This window comes from Dipteris shenzhenensis, chromosome 9, assembly GCF_047967505.1.
Source record: "Dipteris shenzhenensis isolate YYH24624 ecotype China chromosome 9, Dip_SZ_1.0, whole genome shotgun sequence".
Lineage (NCBI taxonomy): Eukaryota > Viridiplantae > Streptophyta > Polypodiopsida > Gleicheniales > Dipteridaceae > Dipteris > Dipteris shenzhenensis.
The window spans coordinates 38,711,600-38,733,935 of record NC_141604.1 but is presented as its reverse complement, the minus strand read 5'-3'; the positions used below and the strand labels follow the sequence as shown (position 1 = coordinate 38,733,935).

Genomic DNA, 22,336 nt, shown 5'->3' with positions numbered 1-22,336 from the left:
TTCGGAGAAGAGGCGCGAGACGCAAACTTTCAAACACGCGAAGAATGGAGGAGCGAAAAAGGGGTCGGGTGAGGTGGCGGCCACGTGGAGGGAGGGCGATGACGTGGCGGGATAAGAGAGGGAAAAGGCGGGCGGACCCGAAGGGACAGGGTGGGGAGACAGGGGCGAGGGATGACGTGGACGACAAGTGGAGGGGTGGAGGTGACGAAGGAGCTGACCTGGAGGGGGTGCGGGGGGAAGCCCGGGAATTTTTGGCTCTCTGTTTGCTTCGTCTCCGCCATAGCCGAGCTTGCGACGAACAGCGCTCCGCCATAGCCGAGCTTGCCAAACACAGCAGAGCCAAAGCACCTTCTTCCTCATCCTTTCTTGCCTCTTCCTCTGCTCCCCAATTCTTCCTTCGCTTGCTCTCAGCTCTGCCATTTCTGGGTTCTCCCCCTTCCCCTTCCCCTTCCCCTGCTTCCCCTTCCCCTTCCCCTCCCCCTCTTCCCCTTCCCCTTCCCCTGCCCACTTTGTCTCTCCCCCCCATCTTCCGCCCCCCGCCCCCCCCCCCCCCCCCTCTCCTTCCCCCTTCCCAATTGCCCTGCCCATCTCCCCATATATTCCGTTTCGCCTCTCCCCTTAGCACATCCGCCCTCAGCTCCCCCTCTCTTCACCTCATGTGGCCGCATTTCGGCTCAATTGGAACCTCCAGTTGCACCTCCCGATGACCCAGTTTGTGGTGCAAAATGGTGGCTCTACCCATCACTTGCTGAGACGTTCCCTGCCCGTACGGAGTGGACCTCACTCTCTTTGCTTCGTCTCACCCCACGCGAGGTATCGTTTCCCTGCGCGAGGCATTTGGGCTCCTCGGAGTGGGGGCGGCAGCGGGCAACCGGCATGATGCTGAGATCTTTCTTACCACATCATCGTTAGTATGTGGGACTTCCTTGTCTTCGTAATTCTGGTGTCCGTTCTTCTGCTACTCACCCTCGAGCTTTTTGCAAACTAGACCTTACCCTCACCCTGAATGAGTTGGGTACAAGGTCTGGTTCAGTGAGTCCTAATTTTACATTTTCGGCACAGTTCAACAAAGTCAACATTTACAACTTGATCGCCAGCTTACTGATTTCCATGCTACACAGTTTCATTAGCTAAGGATACGATTCAATTATCACGACAGTATTATTGATGAGTCATTTCACTCAAGACAAATGTTGTATTTGGAGTGAATCCAATTAAATTCGTGATGCCAATCAGACGTTGCTTGTATGAACGAACTGTTTACGGTTTTTGAAAATGTTACTAAAGTTAGAGGATTTTCAATTCATTCAGGCATCTGCTCGTGTTGGGCATTTACTAGTTTCTGCTTCCAGGTAAGAGTTACAAATTATCCTTAGTGATATGATCATCGAATGACGAACATCTGTAGAGCCTTTATTTCTAGGGTATAACATTGGGGCCTTGATACTGAGGGGCCAGGGCAAACTTTCCGTGCTGTGCTTCAGGGACACGATAAAAGGGTAGCTGTCCACGCCCTCATATAGGTGTTTTTACAAGCAGTCAGTATTATTACTTGCACGTCTGTGACTATGATATAAAAAATATTTACCTGTGATTACTTCGAGGATGGCATTCATCACAATTTTCTTGGTGAATATTAATTGATATCATTCAATTGGCGTCTAAGACACTTCGATTTTGATTCCAACTCTAGAAGAGCTCTAGCACGCAGTGAGTATTACTTAAGATATCATTTGACTGGACTATAGGGTATCTCAATTTTGCTACGAACTACTAAAGGTGTCTTGATTCGTCTTTCAGCTAAAGAAAACTTTAAATACTGCACGAATTCTCATCTGTTTATTGTTAGCTTCAGACTACTAAAGTGCCTGGATTTTGCCTCCAAGTAAATACATTTGTAATGCCTTTTCATGGAGCTTGCAAAAATATTGGTAGTTTCCGGGCAACTGTATTGCAATTTGCAACACAAACAGTTCAATTGCCTATAAAATTTTGCTGGGTCAATCTCCAGCTTCAATTATCTGTGCACAACCAACTGTGAGAACTGCTCTAAATTTTCAGATTATGTATGCACCTGTTGTGGTCTTACTGGTATGCTATAGGTCCTTGGTTGGAATTTAGGAATAAGGCTGGCCAAGTTCAATGGAGAGCGTGGGGCATTTGTGATAATGCTGTCACAGTGATTTGCCACCATATGTATTTGTAAATGATCTGAACAAGAGATATGGAACGTTTGTATCTCCCTTCATTCTTGATCAATACATATGCCATTGATTGACTTGACACACGAGGATTCTGTCAAGGATTAGAGAAAAAGGGCTAGGAGACGAACTGAAAGTCTGTGCACGTTTTAGGGCCTTGTGTAGCTTCTAATTTGATGGCTCAGAGGTAGAGTATTTCCAATGCCATGCAGTGCAAAAAGCTTTCTGAGTTTAGGTGGGGGAAAGAGCCCAAAACGTATGCTTATCGTTCCAAATTATCTGCTGGAGCAGCCGCTGTCCTACAGTTTTTCACAGCTATAGGTGGTACAATGGGGTGTGCATGCCTTAGAAAGCAGATTCCAATTGTGCTGCAAGAAATCATACCACTACCACGCAGATGACAGCTAAGGATTAGAAAGTCCAAATCAATGGGATGGTTGAAGTAGGAGTAAGCATTACATGAAAACTGGGAGGAGTTCCTCAGGCTGGAAGGAAAGACAGCATACTGGGGGCATCTTTGAATGTAAGCTTGTTGCTTTCAGAGATCCTTCTCCTTGTGCAATTGCTCGACAAGGGCTGCATGTAGTGCTTGCTGCGGTAAAATTAATCCAAATATTTTACCGATGGGCTAGTACTGGCATAATGAGCTGATGGACTACTGATTGGTTGATGCACAATGATGGGGATCACAGACATAATTATTTGCTATTTCAATACAAAAGATAAATATACACTACTGTAGTGGTCATTGCCAGGGCCAAGTCTCAGGCAGGTTTACGAACCTGCCTCTTGACTCTATATGGTCCATAAAGTCTGTGTGCAACCTGAGCATTAGTACTATTCTTCAAGGAGACATGCTAATGCTTAGACAAGGATAGAGCTCCTCTCCTCCTCCTTTAGCTTATTGGCTTTGGCATATGGCTTCATCCTTGCTTGTGCCTTGATGAGCCTTTACAAGGGAAATGAATTAGGTTATCCACTCTATTTTGTTGAAGAGATATGCATTTTTCAACAAAGTCAACCACATCCTTCCATACTGGTTTTCAAAAAAATCCTGTTTTACTTTACCATGTCTATTGAGCCTAACACGCACTGCCAAAGAAAAAGTGTGCGACTCTTCCAACACAAGTTTTTTAAAGGTGGAATAAGGATTAAGGAGGGAAAGAAGAAAGGGAAGTATATGGCCGAGAATGCTGGGCGCAAGCCTCAATATTGTTAAGACTCAATTTTGTAGGCCTCCATCACCCAACAGTGCACAAGGGCAATTTCAACACACACGAGGAGGTTGACTTATAAGTAGCTTGTGTAAGATGTATTTTCCTTCCCTCCGTGTTGACCCCTTGACCCTAGAAAGCTCACTTGGCACCTTGAAAAGTGTCCTCTGTTATGCACTTCCCTAATGTGCCTCTTTTGTAACCCCTCTATAGGACTCACTCACATTGTTATGTTCATCAGTTGCCATAAAGATAAACATAAACATAGCTTAGCATTTCCGTGCATAGAGAAAAGCTCAAGGACTCCCTAGTTCTTTTGTACCCCTCATCAAGGACCTCGACAAATGCTAGTCTTAGACCATTAGTTTGACACTATAACCTGCAAATCAAAAGAGAACCTATGGGTTAACAGTTTTGTTACTAGCATTTGGATGGATAGGTTAACAGATGCTGCAATTTGCTGACAAGGCAGCCAGTTTTGTTACTGCAACCAGGGGTTGACTGTGGTGCATGTGACAATCCCCTCTTCTGAACTTGTTGCTAGGTGGATACCGTGCAATGTTTTGTCTTGGCGGCCTGAACTGCTCCTTTGTGGCCTATGACTTTAGAGAATAGGAATGGACCCACGTAGCTTGTGTCTGACTCGCCCTTGGAATAGGGCTCACCAAGGGGTCGCGGCATATGACAAAAGATCTTGGGTGAGACTATGTATCACAATGCACCCTAGTGCAGGGGTGCATGTGACATTCCCTCCTACTTAAATTCAAGATGATGATAGCTGCTAAGGGATTGAGTGAATTCACCAAGTGAAATTGATTATGATGACCACCAACTGTTGCTCAAAACTTGACTGTCCTCCGAAAGAAATGGTGAATAATAGTTTGGCAATGGGACTGATCTGACACTGCTCGAAATGGCGGAGCAACGAGTCCTCTGCTATGAGAGCATGTCAGCTCAATAAAAACTCTTGAGAACTGGTACTGCCACGAAGATTGGAAGTCAAATTGCTGTGGCCAGTTATCCCACCATGCGATTACTGCGAAATCCTGATCTAGGGTGGTATGGCACTCAGATAGGCACCTGAAAATATGAATTGCATGTTGTCCTCGTGAACTCCTGAGGACTGATTGGGTTGCCCATACGGAGGCACTACACTTCGGGAGGCTAATGGCATGAAAACTAGCTACCAACTACTGGCATGCACCCTCACCCTTGCGGAAGAACCACCCACAGAGACTTGCTGGTGATACTCCTGGAACTGCTGAGGTGATGGCGAAGCCACTGAGGCTAGACAACCAAAATTCAAACTTGAAAGCCAAGAAACTTCAGAATATTCACATGCACTCTTGGAAGTTGAGGTATTGCTGTCTGCATGACATATGTGAGAGAAAGTTGGTATACACTTTCCTCCTTTGCTGGAGTGATAATTGCTCGAGGGTAAGAGCTGTGTCACCCTCTTGGAACTTGGAACTGTGGATGTAAATGTCTCCCGAAGAACTTCAGTGATGTCGAGAGTTGCTGAAATTGTGGCTGTGTCCCAATGGGACTGAGATGGCGGGGACTGATAAGCATTCCTCTATGACTTAAGAGAATGTTGCCCGTAGGAATGGAAGAGCTGCTGAGCACCCCTCTACTGAATCTACTAAGTGGGATGTTGCTTTAAAGGATTGAGACGTATGGGACGACTGAGTATACCTTGAATGAAGTAGCAACATCTCCAAAGAACTGAGAGGCTGCATCTCCAAAGAACGGAGAGATGGAAGGAATGGATACTCGTCTAAAAGATGAAGAACAATGACTCCTGAGAAATCGTCAATCTCGATACTGCGGATAGCTACACCTGCTACTCAAGCTGCGAGGGTACTTCCTCCAGCTAGGCCTGAAACTGGTCTGGCAGATTGTTGAGACGCCCCCTCCTGCTAAGCGTCAAGGCTGGAAACTGAGCCCACTAGTCTTGAACACTCTTGATGAGATAGTGAAAGGTGAGGCATCTCGACGAAAGCCAATGTGGCCAATTGACCTCCAAGGGAGGAAGACCCATAGGAATGACTACAGCTGATGAAGAGGCATGATGGGTGGAAGACCCATTACACCCATCTGCTGAGTCTAGGGTATTCCCCTTGGTGGAAGCCCCAAGAGAACTCACTGTGGGAACTAGGCAACCCCCTCAGGGGTGGTGGACCCAAGAGGTTCATTTACTGCAACTGCTGAATGGTCTAAGATGTCTCTGAGGATGGAAGACCCATCACACAAGACTGTGAAAAATGTACGCTCCCCTGATAAATCTGATCTAGCTGACTGAGCTCCTTGCGTGGAAGACCCACCGGAAGTTGCTGGACGAGCAGAAAACCCATCCGAACTAATTGTATTGACTGAATGATCCCCTCTAGTGGAACTCCAATAGAATAGGCTGTTGAAACTAGATGATCCCTATGGGTGGTAGACCCAAGAGACTCATCATTTTGGCTTGTCAATTGAGTGGAGTTGGCCCCAAGGATGGAAGACCCTTGAGAGTTGGCTGTGGAAATGGTTGAAGAACCCTATGGGTGGAGGTGCCTGAGGAACTGCATGACAACTAATGTGGAAACTAAATGGTCCCCAATGTCTGAACTGTTGCAGAATAGTCCACTGAACTGTGCTCTGAGATGGAAGATTCTTGAGTAGATGAAGAATTGTCTATGGGTATCGCAGAAGGATAGTCCACTACAGTGTGCTCTAGGTGGAAGATCCCTGAGCGGATGATGGACTCACACTAGTAGCTGCTGATCGGGAGAGGAACTGTGAGCAGGCTGCGAGAAATTGCTGATGTTATAAAAGCATCTCTCTCGGTCTCGCCTTCACAGTACCTAATGTTGCCAAGTTGGCACAACATTTGGCCCGATGTTGGCACAACGTTTGGCCTGATGCGTGGCCGTCTCAAGGCGTTTCTGTTCCAACAAATCCTCCTTTGTCTTTGTATCCTGCTCATGCAAGAGCTGGAGGTGCCGATCCTGCTCAAGAAGGCGATCTTGCTCCCTAAATGCTCGCATGAGAGCTGCTATGCTGGATGGGTCCATGAGGGAAGACCGGTAGACGAGCTTCACGGGTGGATCGTGTTGAGTTGGGAGTTTGTGTGACATAGCAGGTGTCGTGCCCTATGGTCCCTACAGTGTTCGGTAGAATCACAGTATTAGAAGATGCCTTAACGAAAAAATAATGACTCAGCAATTACAGGCTAACATAGGGCAATCCGTTCAATGTTGCCCACAAAAAGTTGCAAACAACAATGTTCACTGTCAAAAGCACCACTATCCAACGATCTGATGTAGAAATATGTCAATCAAAACTCAGCCCACTTTCAAATCGCAGCAAGAGTATTGTCCCAGGCGATCCCTTATAATATTGTAACTGCTAGAGAGTCCCTAGAGCAAGTCACAATTTTCCTGGAGCCAACCCTGTTCACAAACGTCAAACCAATCTTTGCCCGGTGCCCTGAGAATTGCAAAAGTGAGCTCAATATATGTTTTGTGCCCTCAAAACTGTAAATTGTCAGCTTTTGTTGCCTATGATTTTGTAGCAGCCAAGGATGCAAGACTTGAGTCAAAGCTATATGGCTGAGCCAAAGTCGTCGCAAGAAAGACCCTTGTTGGCTTCCCGAAGATTTTGAAATTGTGACAGGAGTTTGGAAATAGGTGCCAGATACTCCAATTCTGGGTTCAGCAAAGCAGTGAGAGTTGGATTCCAACTGTCTGGAATTCAAATTGCTGTTCTAGAAGCACACTGACAACAACTGGACATTGATGATTTGGGGCTCTAGATGCATGTGAGAGGTGCACAAACAGGCTCTAATAATAGGTAGAGAAGAAAGGATCTGGGGCATCTAGAAGGGCCTAGAAGGCTTTATGAGACTGATAGAAGCAAGATGGGCTGGTGGGAGTGATTAGATGGCTCTAGCAAAGTCGTCGTTGTGCAAGAAGACTCTTGGGAGAAAGGAAATAGACTAAGCTAAAAATCCACACACAATTAGAAAGTAGAAAGCATATAGTTACAAAGTCCAAAGCTTTGAATAAATAAAAAACCTAAAAAGCTAAAACATGTTTAACAAAACCTCATGTCATATGCACCCCTACACTAGGGACCATTGTGACACACAGTCTGACCCATTTTTCGTATGCTGTGACCCTGTTGTGAGCCCTTGTCTAGGGACGAGTTAGGCATGAGCTACGGGGGTCCATTCCCAATTCCCAAAGTCACAAGCCACGGCGGAGTAGTTCGGGTCGCCAGGGCAAAGCATTGCGAGGTATCCACCTAGCAACAAGTTCAGAAGAGGGGAATGCCACATGCTCTAGGGTTAAGCCCAGGTCACAGTGACAATTGGCTTCCTGGTGAGCAAATCACTGCATATTTGGCAAGTTTGGGGGATCCCAAAGGGCAGCACCAGGTATAGTAAGTGGGCTGGGGGACGGTGCCTTTTATAGGCAGCCTCAACCCCCTCCAGGTTGGCCCCTAAGGCTGATCAAACAGTCCGACCAGCCCAGCCAACCCTTTTGGCTGGTCGGCCAATTAGGGCTGGTTGGGTCGGCCAAAAGAGGCCCTTTCAGCCCCTATAGAAAGAGGGATTTGCCGCTCATTAGCACTCAATCCCAGCCTCGAGCTGCCCCTTTCAACCATCCTATGGGTGAGATTTGGGTGTTTTTTTTCCACAGCATAGCTCCATCTCCTGCATGTCGTAGTTAGGGGAGTGGTCTCAGCGTAGTTTTGTATGCTGATTTGGCAATCATGTAGAAATAAAGTAGTGTACACTGTATCAGCTTGCGGCAGTAGTCCATATTTAGCGTATAGTTTGGCACAAATCTGCCCCAAATACACTCATTTCAGTTAGTACCATCAAGATACACAGTTCCAACTAGATCAAGGAGGAGTTGCTTAGTTTTTCCTGTAGATCTCTGGTGTCTTTCATGCTTGAGTTCTTCCTTGTATGTTCATCTAATTTTTGCACAGCTAGTCCTCGCATGTTACATTGGTATCGGAGCAGTATGGTTCCTTTTGATCTGAAGTAGTTTGAAGGGAGTGCTGGTAGCAAAGCAGAGGAGAAGCATGCTTGGGAAATTTTGTAATTTTGCCCCTACCTGGGAGTAGTGGTAGTACCATACTCCATTATCCTCTCCCTCCCTTCCTTGACTATGCATCGTTCCGGTTTCTATTGGAATAGGGATGCCTTGAGGCAGCCGTGCATTGATCCAGACGTCGTGTTGACTTGACAACATACGAGGTCCAGCGTAGACGAGACCGAGAGCATCTACTTTTACAACTTCCCCATCCGTAGTTAGTGTGAGTCCATCATCCGCTCAAGGGTCTTCCACCCTAGAGCATAATATGGTGGACTATTCTTTTGCAGTACCCACCACAAGCAGTTCCTTATCAACAAGCCATCCTCTATCTGCCCAGGAGTCTTTCATCTTCGAGCACAGTTCAACGGACTATTCTACATCAGCTTATACAGTGGCTTCCCTTGGGTCTATCAGCCCGGGGGACCATTTAGTTTCCACAGTAGCTACATGCAGTTCCTTAAGGTGTTCCACCCATGGGGTTATTGCAACCACCTCCACAGCCAGTTCTTAGGGCTCTTCCATCCTTGGGGCCAGCTCTACTTAGTCAGCACGTCCAAATGATGAGCCTCTAGGGTCTACCACCCATGGGGATCATCCAGCTTCAGCAACTTATTCTCTTGGGGTTCCCATCTGAGGGGATCATTCAGTTTGTGCAGTATGTGAATGGGTCTTTTACTCGTCTTGCAGCTTTATCATGTCCAGTTGGTTCCTCTGGGTCTTCCACCTCGGGGGCTTAGTCAACTGGATCAGCTTTAGCGGAGGAGAAGATGGTTTTGACAGCGATGAGTGATGGGTCTTCCACCTTGGAGACATCTCAGACCCATCAGCAATTGCCATAGATGGGTCCACGACCCGAGGGTGTTGTCTATTCCCCATAATTAGTTCTGTTGGCGCTTCCACCCAAGGGGACACTCTAGATGCTGTAGATAGGTGTGATGGGTCTTCCACCTATCAAGCCTCTTCATTAGCTACGATCATTTTCTATGGGCTTCCACCCTCAGAGCTTAGTTGGTCACATCAAGCATGACTCACATTTCATCTTCTCATTAGGAGTGTTCAAGACTAGTGGGTTCATTTTCCAGTCCCATTGATCATGAGGCTCAAGTGGAGAGAGCGTCTCAAGAGTTTGCCAGATTATTGTCAGGCCTAGCAGGAGGGAATACCCTCATAGCTGCAGTAGTAGGTGTAGCTATCAGCGAGACAGAGTTTGATGATTCCTCGGCAGTCCGTCATTGAGTTCCCTCCGAAGCTCCCTTTCCTCAGTTCTTTAGGGAGGCAAGAGTTGCAATATCAATCAGCAGAGAGATTGACGACGCATTCCCATTATCGTGTCCTTCACTTTGGGAGGCTAGTCATATAGCTCCCTCTTCATCAAATCCCGAGCCACCTGCAGTAGCAGTGACCAGTGTCTACACTGGCAGTTCCCTTGGTGATGACAGTAGTTCGATTGATTCATCAGAGGCGTGCTCATCAGTCTTAGTCCTTCTGGGGGATAGGTTCAGTTCAGGAAGAAACTATGCCATCTATCTCTTAGTTCCTTTGAGAGACATATCAGTCAATCATTATAATCGTGGTGTTCTCTATAGTCCTAGGCATCTCACCGGCCTTTCAGGTAGCATCCCATTCAGGAGATTCATTGCCTAGCAGCTCCTCTGTTCCTTCGGGGAGCAGTACAGTCTACTCCTTGGAGGGGTGCTTTGTAGTGCCAATCGCCCCTCGGCTCCTTGGGGAGACATCCACAATTCCACTCTTGCGGAGTTTCTCAGAGAGTCAGCTATAATTTCACCAGCCCCCGACATCACTCAGGTTCTTCGAGAGACATTCACATACACAGTTCCAGACTCTAGGAGGGTGGCAGAGTGTTTACCCTCAGTAGTTATCACCCAAGTAGAGGAGGCAGGGGCATTCCAGCTTTCCCTCACCACAGTCATGCAAACAACGGTACCACAGTGTCTAGGAGTGCATGTGAGTATTCTGGAGTTTCCAGGTTTTCAGTTTTGGTTGCCTAGCCTCAATGGCTTTGTCATCCCCAAACAGTTCATGGAGTAGCACAAGCATTTCTGTGGGTGGATCTTCCGTAGTGGGGAGGGTGCATGCCAACAATTGGTAGCCAGTTTCATGCCATTAGTTGTCCAGTGTGTTGTGCCTCCGCATCAGCAGCCCAATCAGTCCTCATCAGATCACGGCGACAGCATGCAGCTCATATTTCCAGAAGCCTATCCGAGTGCCATACCACCCATGGATCAAGGAGTTTGGAGTAGTAGTGTGGTGGGAAGGTCGGCTTCTAGTCTTTGCTACAGGACCGGTTTTGAGGAGTTTTTTTTGAGCCGCTGTATTATCATAACAGAGCAGTAGCTCCTCAGCCTCTTGGAGCGGTATGTGATTAATCCCAGTGCCAGATTGTTATTCCCCAGTGCTTTGGGAGGGTAGTCAAGTTTCGAGCTGCAGTTGGTGGTGATCATGATCACATTCATTTAGCAGATTCACTCAATCCCTCAGTAGCTACCATCATTCAGAAGTTAAGCAAGAGGGAATGCCACATGCACCCCTACACGAGGAAGCATTGTGACACAGTTTGACCCATTTGTTGTATGCTGTGACCCCATTGTGAGCCCTAGTCTAGGGACGAGTTAGGCATGAGCTACGGGGGGTCCAATTCCAATTCACAGAGTCATGAGCCACGGCAGAGTAGGTCGGGTTGCCAGCGCAAAGCGTTGCGAGGTATCCACCTAGCAACAAGTTCAAAAGAGGGGAGTGTCACATGCACCAAAGGTCAAGCCTAGGTTGCAGTGACAATTGGCTGCCTGGTCAGCAAATAGCAGCATATTTGGCAAGTTTTGGAGCTCCCAAAGGGCAGCACCAGGTGTAGCAAGTGGGCTAGGGGAGCCTGGAGGCTTCCTTTTATAGGAAGCCTCAACCCCCTCCAGGTTGGCCCCTAGGGCAGATCAAACAGTCCGACCAGCCAACCAGCTGACTGGCTGGTCAGCCATTTGGGGCTGGTTGGGTCGGCCAAAAGAGGCCCTTCCAGCCCCTATATAAAGAGGGCTTTGCCCCTCATTTCAGCACTCAGCCGCAGCCTCCAGCAGCCCCTTTCAGCCATCCTATGGGCGAGGTTTGGGTGTCCTATTTCTGCAGCATAGCTCCATGTCCTGCATGTCACAGTCAGGGGAGTGGTCTCAGCGCAGCTTTGTATGCCAATTTGGCAATCATTTATAAATAAAGCAGTGCACTATAGTTAGGTAGATCTCTGGTGTCTTTCATGCTTGAGTTTTTCCTTTATGTTCATCTAATTTCTGCACAGCTAGTCCCCGCATGTTACACTTCAATTAACTAGTTAGAATTAATTTGTGATTGAATTAAGCCAACCTAATGCAGGTATTCCACCAATGCTTTAGGGACAATTTTAGAACCCAATGCAGGTGTTCTGCCTAGATTACACCTGTGCAACCCCCCGCCCCCCCACACCACCCCCTCCCTTCCCCCCCCCCCCCCCCCCCCAAAACCAAAAAAAAGGAAAAAAAAAGACAACTCCTACCTATGCATATGAATAATCAAACAAGGCCTAGAACACCTAGGCTTTCTAGGCTCATAATTTGGGCTGAAAACTCATATTAACTTCAAATTTCCACAAACAGGCAGATCTCAACCTGATCTATCTCAGGTGGATATGTGTGATTAGGTACTTATTTGATTAGCTAGGTTAAACATTCAAAAGGATAAGTGGTTTTGTAGATCACTCAACGTACAAGGTATCATATGCGATTCGCTCTGTTCTTGTTAGGTCAAGTATCATTGCCAAACAGACCAAAGTTTGCCCCAAAGGTCAATATGAAGGTGAATCTATGATCAGGTAGAGGGAGACACGCTCAGTAGACTGAAAAGTCTACGAATAGTTGATAGACTTGTAATTTCCAGTGCATTGGATAAACCGAATGCAATAGCTTGTAGCATCTTGATACCTACGGTGATTGGCTGAGTGTTTAAAAGTGTCAGTTGTGCTGCCATACATGTAAGGTGCCACCATCATAGCAAAGAGGATGTAATGCTGATGATGATTTATGCATATGCTTTGCTGAAGTAGATGACCGGTCAGTTTGTGAAGTCTTGTAAAAAGAACTCACTCTATCAGTAAAGCATGTGCACAAAAAATGTTACTTAATGAGAGGAAATAGAAATGCGCATGCATGGATCATTTTTGAGTGGTTCAGGGCCATAGTTTTTGTTCATCTGATAGCAGATTGATGCTTCTGATGCTAACAAGCAGGGTAATGAATATCTCGTTGTTTTTTACCTGCTTGATCAATTTCGGTCACCAAAATTTCTAGACTTTACGGAGTAAAGATTAATTGTGGAGTTTCTATGGCGATTTGCCTGACAAATTTTCACATGCATGCAGTTAAAATTACTGAAGATGGATGAAGATCATAAGATGGAACCTTATCAGTGGCCATTAGGTCAAGGGTTTGCCAAGGCAGGTATTAGTCCACTGACCACCCCTGGCTCAGGGCCAGGGGGGCAAAGCATATGTGGTCCAAAGTTTTCAAGGCACATGAGAACTGCACCCCACACGCCTGAGTCAAAAAGAGGTGAGGTTCAGCCTCAGGAGCTTGATTCTGATGACTTCAAAGTTGAACCACATTGCATCCGTTCATTAACCTTTATTTGATAATCAGGACACTGATATTTACCACTATATGTTTTATGTACAGGATCACCTTCTATACATGCACCTACTGCTAGCACATGTCGCTATGACAGCTCTCTTGGTAATTATAGCTTTAACATTGTTCTGGACTTTGCACATGCAAATACTCTAAACTGAAAGGCTTCAGTTTTTAATGTGTTTTTCTTCGTGATCTTTGCATGTGCCTGAGATGATTCTTTTCATCAGGTTTGCTGACCAAAAAGTTTATAAACTTACTCAAGCAAGCAGAAGATGGAGTTCTTGATTTGAACAAAGCTGCTGACACCCTGCATGTAGGATTGTACTGTTGCTCCGATATACTTTTTGAGATGGCATTCTTTGCCATGTCCATTTTTTGTTTATTGCCCCTGAAGATAAAACCCTCAATTTTCAACCTTGCTATGTCAGGTGCAGAAGCGTAGAATTTATGATATTACAAATGTTCTTGAAGGAATCGGATTGATTGAGAAAAGATTGAAGAACAGGATTCACTGGAAGTAATGTCCTTGCTCCTTGTAGTCTTGGTTCCTCTTGCTGTGTTTTATCAATTGTCAAAATAAGTGTGTTTGCCTTCTTGCATGGTTCACATTGAGGTCTTAGAGATATAATGTATGCTTTACTTCACTCCCATACAGAGGCTTGGGTGCGTCAAAACCAGGAGACGCTATGGATGAAGCAGCTTTGCTGCAGGTGAGGCTTTTTCACCTTTTTGTGTCATGAGGGATTTTAAGTTGTTTTGACCCATGATTTCAATAAGGAATGTTTGCCAGTGTCATGCAAACAACTTTCTTGCTTAACTTCAGCTGGGGGCTCTTGGTAATGAATAGGTTTCTAGCTCTATAACATAAAAGCAACACAAAGTTTTCCGTCAATTAAAGTTTTGAGGCAGAGCCCAGACAAAATATTCCACTGGGGAAAACTGCAATGCTCTGGAAATTATCGTGCACATGCTCATGCTCAGTGGAATATCCTTCCAATGTCTTGGTGTAAATTATCTGGGAATACCCCTAGGTTGTAATGGTACGCAAATTTTATGGGGTGTAATTCTGATAGAACCTTTCCAAAATGGTTCCTTTCAATTCATGGTTGCAGGCAGAAGTGGAAGATTTATGTATGGAAGAAACAAGGTTGGATAATTGCATAGGGTGAGATATGTTGCTTTTGGCATCACGAGTTCACTCATTAAGGTTGTACTTCTATTTCCTCCATTGTCTTTTGTAGTACTGCTCTAACACCTGGGGATGCCGCCACAGAAGAATGCGGGAGAGGTTAAAAAATTTGAGTGAAGAAGAAACCAGCAAACAGTATCCTCCAGGCCTATTGTCTTTCCTTTTTCTGGAGTCGTAACTATATGAAAATATCTACCATTTTTTGGTCCAGTAAAGTTTGTACTTGACTTTTGGATTCACCCAGCAGATGGCTTTATGTCACCGAGGAAGACATTAAAAATTTACCTTGTTTTCAGGTGACTAAATCAAAATCCTAGGACACACTTGCTGCATCAAGTCTCTGAGATTGATATGGTCTATAAGAAAAAGGGTTCCTATGTAATATACTTATGATTTTCTTTTCGTAGCAGCTCAAAAGAAGAATGCATTAGGGTGTTATGCAAGTGTGTCAACCAAATGCTGCTATGCTAATCATGCTGTTTTATAGTTCAGAACGAGACTTTGATAGCTGTGAAGGCTCCACAGGGGACTACGCTGGAAGTCCCTGATCCAGATGAGGTATGCCATAGTTTTGTTGAAACTTTTGTCTGGGTATGCTCATGTTTAAAGCCTCTTTTGTGATGAACAGATTGTGCATTGGAAGGGTCTTTTGCCTGCTAATGCATAATTCAATGGTTACACTCTCACATCATTGCAGGCTGTGGAGTACCCACAACGACATTACCAGATACTCTTGCGAAGTACAAGAGGGCCTATTGATGTCTATCTTGTCAGGTATATTCTACTATCTGTCTTTGCAACTTTCAATCATGAATGAAGTAGGTTTTGGGTTTGCTGTATGTGTGTGTGCTCATAAAAACTCACCAATAAGCTGGTCCTTTTGTCCATTGTCTGTGCTGTGCTGCAAAAGGAGGTGGGAGGAGGATTCAGGTTTTTAGCTTGAACTAGTGTCACTGTTTCCTAGAATGATGTGACTGCAACAAGAGGACGAGAGAAAGAAGTAAAAATGTAAAATTAATTGATCTTATCACTATTGTTACCATCTCCTAAAGGAATTTGTTGCCCCAGATGGGGAAGAGAAGGCCAAGGTGAAAAGCAGCAAGAAAAAGGTACAGAAGCAGCAGGAGGGTGCATCATGTGGGTGTCTAGGAGAAGCCACATAGGCAGTTGCTGTTTTCCCTTTCTTTTAGACTTGACATTGTTAATTTTGTTATTCATTTGTTTTTTTGAGCGTTCTAAAATGCGAACTAGGAGATTTCTGCTTTCAAAATTTGTTGCTAGTTCAGTTTCACAATTCTGCCTATGCCAGTCACAATGAACAGAAGTAGGAGGTAAATGGTACAAAGATGCCAAAGGAGGTAGTTGGGTAACAATACTTACTGGCGTTGAAGACGTTAATATATACATGGTATTCAAATATATTGATATAGTTTTTTGTTTTGGGTGGTCTTTCTATCTTATGGCAGTCGCTATGAAGGAAAATTTGAGCAGATGAATGACACAGGAGTGCCAATGGAGATGGTCCACACGATAGCTCACCCCTCTCCAGTGAATAGCTCTACCCCAGTGCTTCAAGAAGCTGAGCACATGACAGAGACAAGCCATGGGGGACTATCATTAGGCACTGAAGCTGCTAGTCCTCAGGACTTCGTGGCTGGCATTATGAAGATTGCCCCATCCGATATAAATGTAAGAGCTCATATCTTGATGTTGGGATTTAAAAAATTAAAAATAAAGTATGCCTCAGTTGACGGTGTTGATGTTTACTGTTGCAGGCCAATCTCGACTACTGGCTCCTTTCTGACGTGGGTGTTGGCATCACTGACATGTGGAGAAGTGATTGTATCCTGCTTTTATTTTTTGTTAAAACCAATCTATGCTTTCGGTGATATAGCATGTTTATGTGGGCTTTCAAATTTGACGTTATAGCAACAGATGTGGATCTTGACCCAACAAAGCTACTAACACATTGTGGGATGATGTTGTAAAGCTCAACTCCAGTGAATTTGGGATAAGTGATGTTAGTTCACCTCATCCTCAAACCCCGTCTCCAAGTACAGCCATTGAAGTTGTTTCGATGAGTTGAAATGGTGGGCCTTTTTCTTCTTATTGCTCAGGAAAATTGTTCAGGCCCTCCCTGTGTTAAAGAGTCACAATGTGTCTTATGACTTGGCTAGTCAGTGCGTGAAGTTACGTGCTTCCACATCTAATCCATTGGAATTGATGAGGTGTGCTATAAATGGTAACTGCCCTGGAACAACTTCTACAATTCTTGTGCATACATGCTGTGCCAAAGGCATCCACCATTGCAGTGATAATGCTAGCAATAAATAACTGCCATGCACTTCAGAGAGAATTCGAAACATGTATATCCTATTCTTATGGCACCCAATATGGTCTCTGATTAGGGGATGTTAGTGATTCTTTTTTTGCTTAATGTTCACCTGGTATTTTAACTTGCTGGCCATTTGTCCCGGTGGTTGTCTTGCACATAAGATTGTGCCTGTAAGTACATGACCTTGAGGGATCGTGCGTATTTGCGAGGACATAATGTCTCCTGATAGTAATTGAGGTAGAGGTTGCAAGGAGAGTATAAACTGAGAAATGAAAGTAGTATGCATTTCTATGCCAATCCAGATGAGCATTGGTCATTTGAACCCTTCTGAACTGAGAGACTGGCTCAAATTTGAAGTTTGGATGAGGATTTAGTAGACATTTACAGAGCATCAGAGGTGCTGTCTCATAAAGAAGAACCATTGTTGATACCTATGAAGTTCTTGGCAATAAAATATATTAAGAGTGCCAGGTTGGTGTGAACGCTGGTTTTATGTATGTTACTAGCCCCAACTTCTCATTAGCATCATTATAGTTTTTCAAAGCCACCATGTGGAATTTTCTTGCTTTATTGTCTGTTCATGGTAGACGTACAAAATCCGTTCTAATAATCTCAGGAGCTACTGTTGGATCTGCTCTTGGAACATATAAGAGTGGTTGAGACTCGTACTGGTAAGTTCACTTTTTAAAGGATGAGTTAGTGGAGGGAAGCTGCTATTTAGCATGAATAAGGTTGGATAAGCTAAGCTTTTCTTATCTCACGTGCCTGTGTGTGACTGCATGCATGTGTGTGCATGTTTGTGTGGAGATTGAAACCCGTACTTGTAATTCACGTTTTAAAGGACAAACGAGTGGAGGGAAGCTACTGGATGAAGGAAAGCTTGACTTATCTCATGTGCCTGTGTGTGACTGCATGCATGTGTAAATAGATGCTTTACTGATGGAAAATGATGCTGACAAGAAGACATTTAAAACTATCTTCTGGTAGCAAAATGACATTTACTGCCATAAAGTTGTTGCTGACTACAACAAAAATCAGGTCGAAGAGTTATGCAAGACCTGTACCATTCTAAAGAATATCTTATCTAAGACCATGTTTCATCCATATATCCTATTGAAGAAGCTATCAGTTTCATTCAGTGAATGTATTGATTTTTGTAAACTAGATCATACTCTATGACATTTCCATGTAAAGACTCCGTAATTCTAAGATCAAAGTAGTAGTGTGCAGGTCAACATCCTTTGTGATATTCCAGATTGAATTATTGGGCTGATGGTAACTAATAAATAATGTTGACTTGGGTTTAAATATGTTTTCTCATTAAAGAGTTTAGAGAGCTTTTCTAAAAAATGGCCTTGAATGCTGAACCAACCTTATCGCAGTAAAGTAATGTGTGCATAGGGACTTCATTCAATTTAAGGGGAGGACTGTGTTCCTTTTGGAACACTCTGCAACATTGGGGTTTCTTTTGCAGCACTAAGCAAGAGTCTCCAAGTTCCTAGAGTTGTCATTCTATATTGCACGCCACCATGCTGTATTTGGAGCTCCAGTCGAACACAAACCGTAGCCATTTAACTTGAAGTAGCTTCTCCATTATGCAATACCCCCTGCTTACAGCAAGTGGAGTAATGTATGTTAACCCATCCAACAGATTTGTCAATCTTTGAAACAAAAGATTAGATCTTATAAATGTCCTAGAAGTCTTTTGCCTACACTTGCCAAGTTTTTGTGATAGAGACTTTGTAATAGGGTTCTATGGTTATCCACCTCTTGAAGAACCACCAAGGAAAATAAATGTTCTGCGCTCCATTCTTAATTCTTTTAATTGGATTATCAATACTTCTTCAAGCAGCATGTTTTTTCTTGTGAATTTTTAACTATTGTGAGCATGCCTTTTGTTCATAGAAGCTAAATTTCAAGTTATTCTCACTCATCAAGAGATTTGTTTTGAGGGGTGAGGGCGCACTTTTATTTTATTAACCTAAGCTTATTAACCTCACCTTGTACTTAATTCGCTCCCTAAATTGCTCCCTACTTCGACTCCCTCGCCTCGCCTTGCTTTGCTTCCTCCCCTCACCTCGATCCGCTCTACGGCCCTACTCTCCTCCCTCATCTGTCGGGCCTCGGGTACCTTTATAGGCAGGTTACAGGAAGCTTTTCATAGAAGCTTGCGAGAAGCTTTTGGCGGAAGCTTCTCGACCACACAAATTAATCCCCTCCCCACTATCAATTCGCCCTCCTCCGCCTCCCCCCCCCCCCCCCGTTTGTGAACTAATTGATGATTTTAATTTTAGGAACATCGTGGTCCCCTATTTGTGGGCTACTGGTCGAAGAGATTCATCTTAGTTCTAACCAAAGGTCTATTTAGCTTTTGCAAAAAACTTTTTAGAAGATGGGTGCCAAGGGTGCCAAGTTTGAAAAGTTGACTAAAATTTGAAAATGTAAAAATTTAGAAGGTTGTTAAATCATTGATTTGATATATTTCTCCCTTTTCAAATTATGTGCTTTCAAAAATATTCATACATCTTAAAATAAATGATTTCAAAAATATTCATACATATAGTTAAGAAAGCAAAAAATATTTCTTTATTTTAAAATAGGATTTACATATAGGAAAGACACTCTAGTTTGCATTCTTTCGTTCTTCACATTTCTCAAGCTCCTCTTACCTTAGACATTCCATTTCCTCTTTTGATTCTGTGGCACTATATCCTACATCCAACAAGGCTTGATATATTTTGTCGAGTTTCACTTCTTAAGATAGTGCAGTAGCGACTTGGCTAGCCATCTCGAGCACGGTACAAGAGTTCAAAGGAGGCTTCTTTACCCCTCCTTTTGGATGAGGTTATCCAAGCTCTACCAGTGGAAGCTCAAGGTTTGGAAGAAACTTCTCAGACTTCCGCTTCTCCGTCTTTGGAATAGGTACCTTTGAAGAGCACCCAAGAAACGACAAGCCAGAGCATGTAGAAAGATGCACTGACAAGAGAGGAACTGAAAAGAATATTAAACTTAAGCCAAAACAAAACATGAAATCTTGCAAGAAGAAAAAATGGAGCAAGCCCTTGGCTCTGCTACCAATAATACCAAAGGAATCCCCTGCTAGAACAAGAAGCAAATTGCCAAGTAGAGAGGACTAGTACTCTAGAGCCTCCACAGGATGACGAGTAAATGCCACTAGCAACAAAACCAATCCAAGAGGCTCCCTCGACTTTTTGGATCGCCATCAACCACCAACAGATACATGAAAATTTCAACATGAGAGCAAAGATGCTTTGGATAAAGAAAGCACATTTGCAAAAGGTAAGGTAGTCGCTTTTCTTGACAAAAGACAAATTAGATAAATCCATTCACTTGTTGTCTACATAGGCACTGATAAAATTCCTCCTAGGTCCTAGACCTCCTGCAGCCTTCCTAGAAAATTGGCTTAGGACTAACTAGATACGTAAGGGATTGGTTGTAACTAGTGTCAGATTCCTAAGGAAATGTTTCTACTTCTTTCTTTTTGAAAAAAAAGAAATGGATTTCGATGCCCTTCACCATAGCCTATGGATTATTAGAAACCAACCATTGTATCTTGAGTATTGGTCTCAAGACTTCAACCTAGAAAATCCTAGATCCACTTACATCCCAATATGGGTTGAACTTCCACACCTTCGATTTTCATTGGTAAATCAAGCTCCCACCCTATGTAGAAGCTTGGGGCAAGTAATTGGGGTAGAAAAGGAATAGTTCATAAAGCCCAAGAGTCATCCCCAGGTGTGTGTGAAACTTGATGTAGCGGAAGACCTACCTGATACTTTGGTCATTATTACTAGAAATGGGGGTATCTTCATGGAGCAGCCTCTTGCGTATAAAAATCTACCCAACTCCTACTTTTTATGTGGTCTCTCCTCTCACAGTGTGAAAATTGTCCACTAAGAAGAAACATGAATAAACCAACTGAGGAAAAGTACACCAACCTGCCAAACCCAAATGGGTGCCAAAGGAGGCCAAGGGCCTTAACAAACAGGAACCGGTTGCAAATTCTCCAGAAACAGGTAAAGGGAAGGAGAGTCAAAGCTTGGAGGCTACCAATGTTGGCCCTTTAGTCACAATAAATACAGTCCCTCTTGCCATGAACAATGCCTTTGAGTCATTGGTGGATCAAGAAACAGACAAATGGATTCAATAGAATGCTATGGATGAAGATGAAGTTAAGCCAGGCTGGTCTAAGGAGTTTGATTATGAGGTAATTAGATGCTAGCATGAGTGATTTTGAGGCTAAGGATTCAAAAGAGAAACTCCTAGGTCAAGGCTTAAAGGAATAGAACGATTTTTTAGTCCAAGGCAAGCCTCATGCTATAGTTCATAAGAAAAGAAGAATTTCCCAAGTTAAAGGTCAAGAGATTCCTTTAAAAATCCCCCCCCAAAGGCTTAAAAGCAAAAAAGCAAGAATGGTAAGTAAACTAGTCTCCTTCCTCACACTGAATGTGTGTGGACTTACTGACTTAACAAGAAGTCAGGAACTAAGTAGGTGGCTAAAAGAGAATCTTCTCTCTCCTACCTTTTCAGCAATTCAAGAAGTTAAAGTAACTGGTTTAAAATTACAAAATAGAATTGAAAATTAGTGACAAAAGAAGAACGTGGTTCTACTCCAATCATGAAGAGGACAGGGGTGGCATAGCCTTAGGTGTACTTTCCTATCAACAAGCAAGCAAGTGTATCCAATTTCATACAAGATGTCAATCACAGATGGATTTTGATTACAATAATAACAAAATTGCCTTCACAATGGCGTTTATGTATGCTCCTATAGGGGCTATACACTTGGCATTCTCTCCAAGACCTTGGCTGTAACTGTGTGGTTTTAGGAGATTTTAACATGTTGGAAATATGGGAAGATGGATGGCTCAAGAAAGGCTTAGTCTTAAGGGGTTAGAAAGTTTCCTACTAGGAGGACCTTAAAGAGAGTCTTCAATTTATTGACATTGGTGAGACTGGCACATTCAAGTGGTCTAACACACAATGTGGGGTTTTCATAAGGGAAGCGAGACTAGATAGGGTCTACATACTTGATCTTATTATTGACAAACAATTCAGGGCTTTCTCTTCTTTAGCTTTGTTAGATCACAAGCCCGTTTACATGAGTCTTGATTTTGGACTGGGACACACAGGAAATTCTTGGTTCAAAGCTAAATTTTCTCTTTTCAAGATACCTTCTATGCAATAGGAAATCACCAGATTTGGAATTCTTTTCTTTTATCAGAACTGCGTCTACACAAGGTTGGGTTGATGCTGTCACTAACACTCAGAAATTGCTCTAGCTATCCAAGAAAAATAGAGCAGCTAGCTTGAATAACGGACAAGTTAAAGAAAGAGGTAGAGGAATTGGAGAAAGGGCTAGAACTTCAGACACTCTGGCCCAAGTTCAACTAATGGCCAAGAGAAAGAAAATCTACAAGCAAGAGCAAATTAGACTACTAAAATGCCAAAGTATATTTTAGAGATTGGTGGGCGGGTAGATTTGATAGACCATCAAGGGAATTATTCAGACTATTATGAAAAAAAAAACCCAAGAGGAGATCCCTCTTCTCAACAAGGACTAGATTTCTTGTGAAGAGGAGAATATGAAATTCATCTATGAGCATTTTGCTATATACAATG

At 43.8% G+C, this 22,336-nt stretch overlaps 1 protein-coding gene across 4 annotated transcripts; it reads left to right on the top strand.

Annotated features, from left to right (window-relative positions):
- The first annotated feature begins 561 nt into the window (after positions 1-561).
- LOC147898610 (transcription factor E2FB-like) lies at positions 562-17,114 on the top strand. Of its 4 annotated transcripts, none has more exons than XM_087378890.1 (14): positions 562-911; positions 12,917-13,091; positions 13,215-13,271; positions 13,397-13,482; positions 13,598-13,686; positions 13,825-13,879; positions 14,282-14,334; positions 14,443-14,493; positions 14,603-14,654; positions 14,851-14,916; positions 15,056-15,132; positions 15,825-16,047; positions 16,134-16,200; positions 16,317-17,114. In XM_087378890.1, exons 2-14 carry the CDS (start codon positions 12,917-12,919, stop codon positions 16,442-16,444), a joined length of 1,179 nt encoding a protein of 392 aa, XP_087235016.1. In that variant the 5' UTR covers positions 562-911; the 3' UTR covers positions 16,445-17,114. The 4 variants fall into 4 exon arrangements, with proteins under 4 accessions (XP_087235016.1, XP_087235018.1, XP_087235017.1 ...); XM_087378892.1 differs by having other exon boundaries at positions 12,902-13,091; positions 13,604-13,686; XM_087378891.1 differs by having other exon boundaries at positions 12,902-13,091; positions 14,606-14,654.
- Positions 17,115-22,336: the final 5,222 nt, after the last annotated feature.

Coding starts and splice junctions, on each gene's coding strand:
- LOC147898610 (XM_087378890.1), top strand. CDS start 12,917: ATGGATGAAGATCATAAGATGGAACCTTATCAGTGGCCATTAGGTCAA. Junction 13,483..13,597: donor AAGCTGCTGACACCCTGCAT/GTAGGATTGTAC, acceptor TTGCTATGTCAG/GTGCAGAAGCGTAGAATTTA. Junction 14,335..14,442: donor AGGTTGGATAATTGCATAGG/GTGAGATATGTT, acceptor ATGCCGCCACAG/AAGAATGCGGGAGAGGTTAA.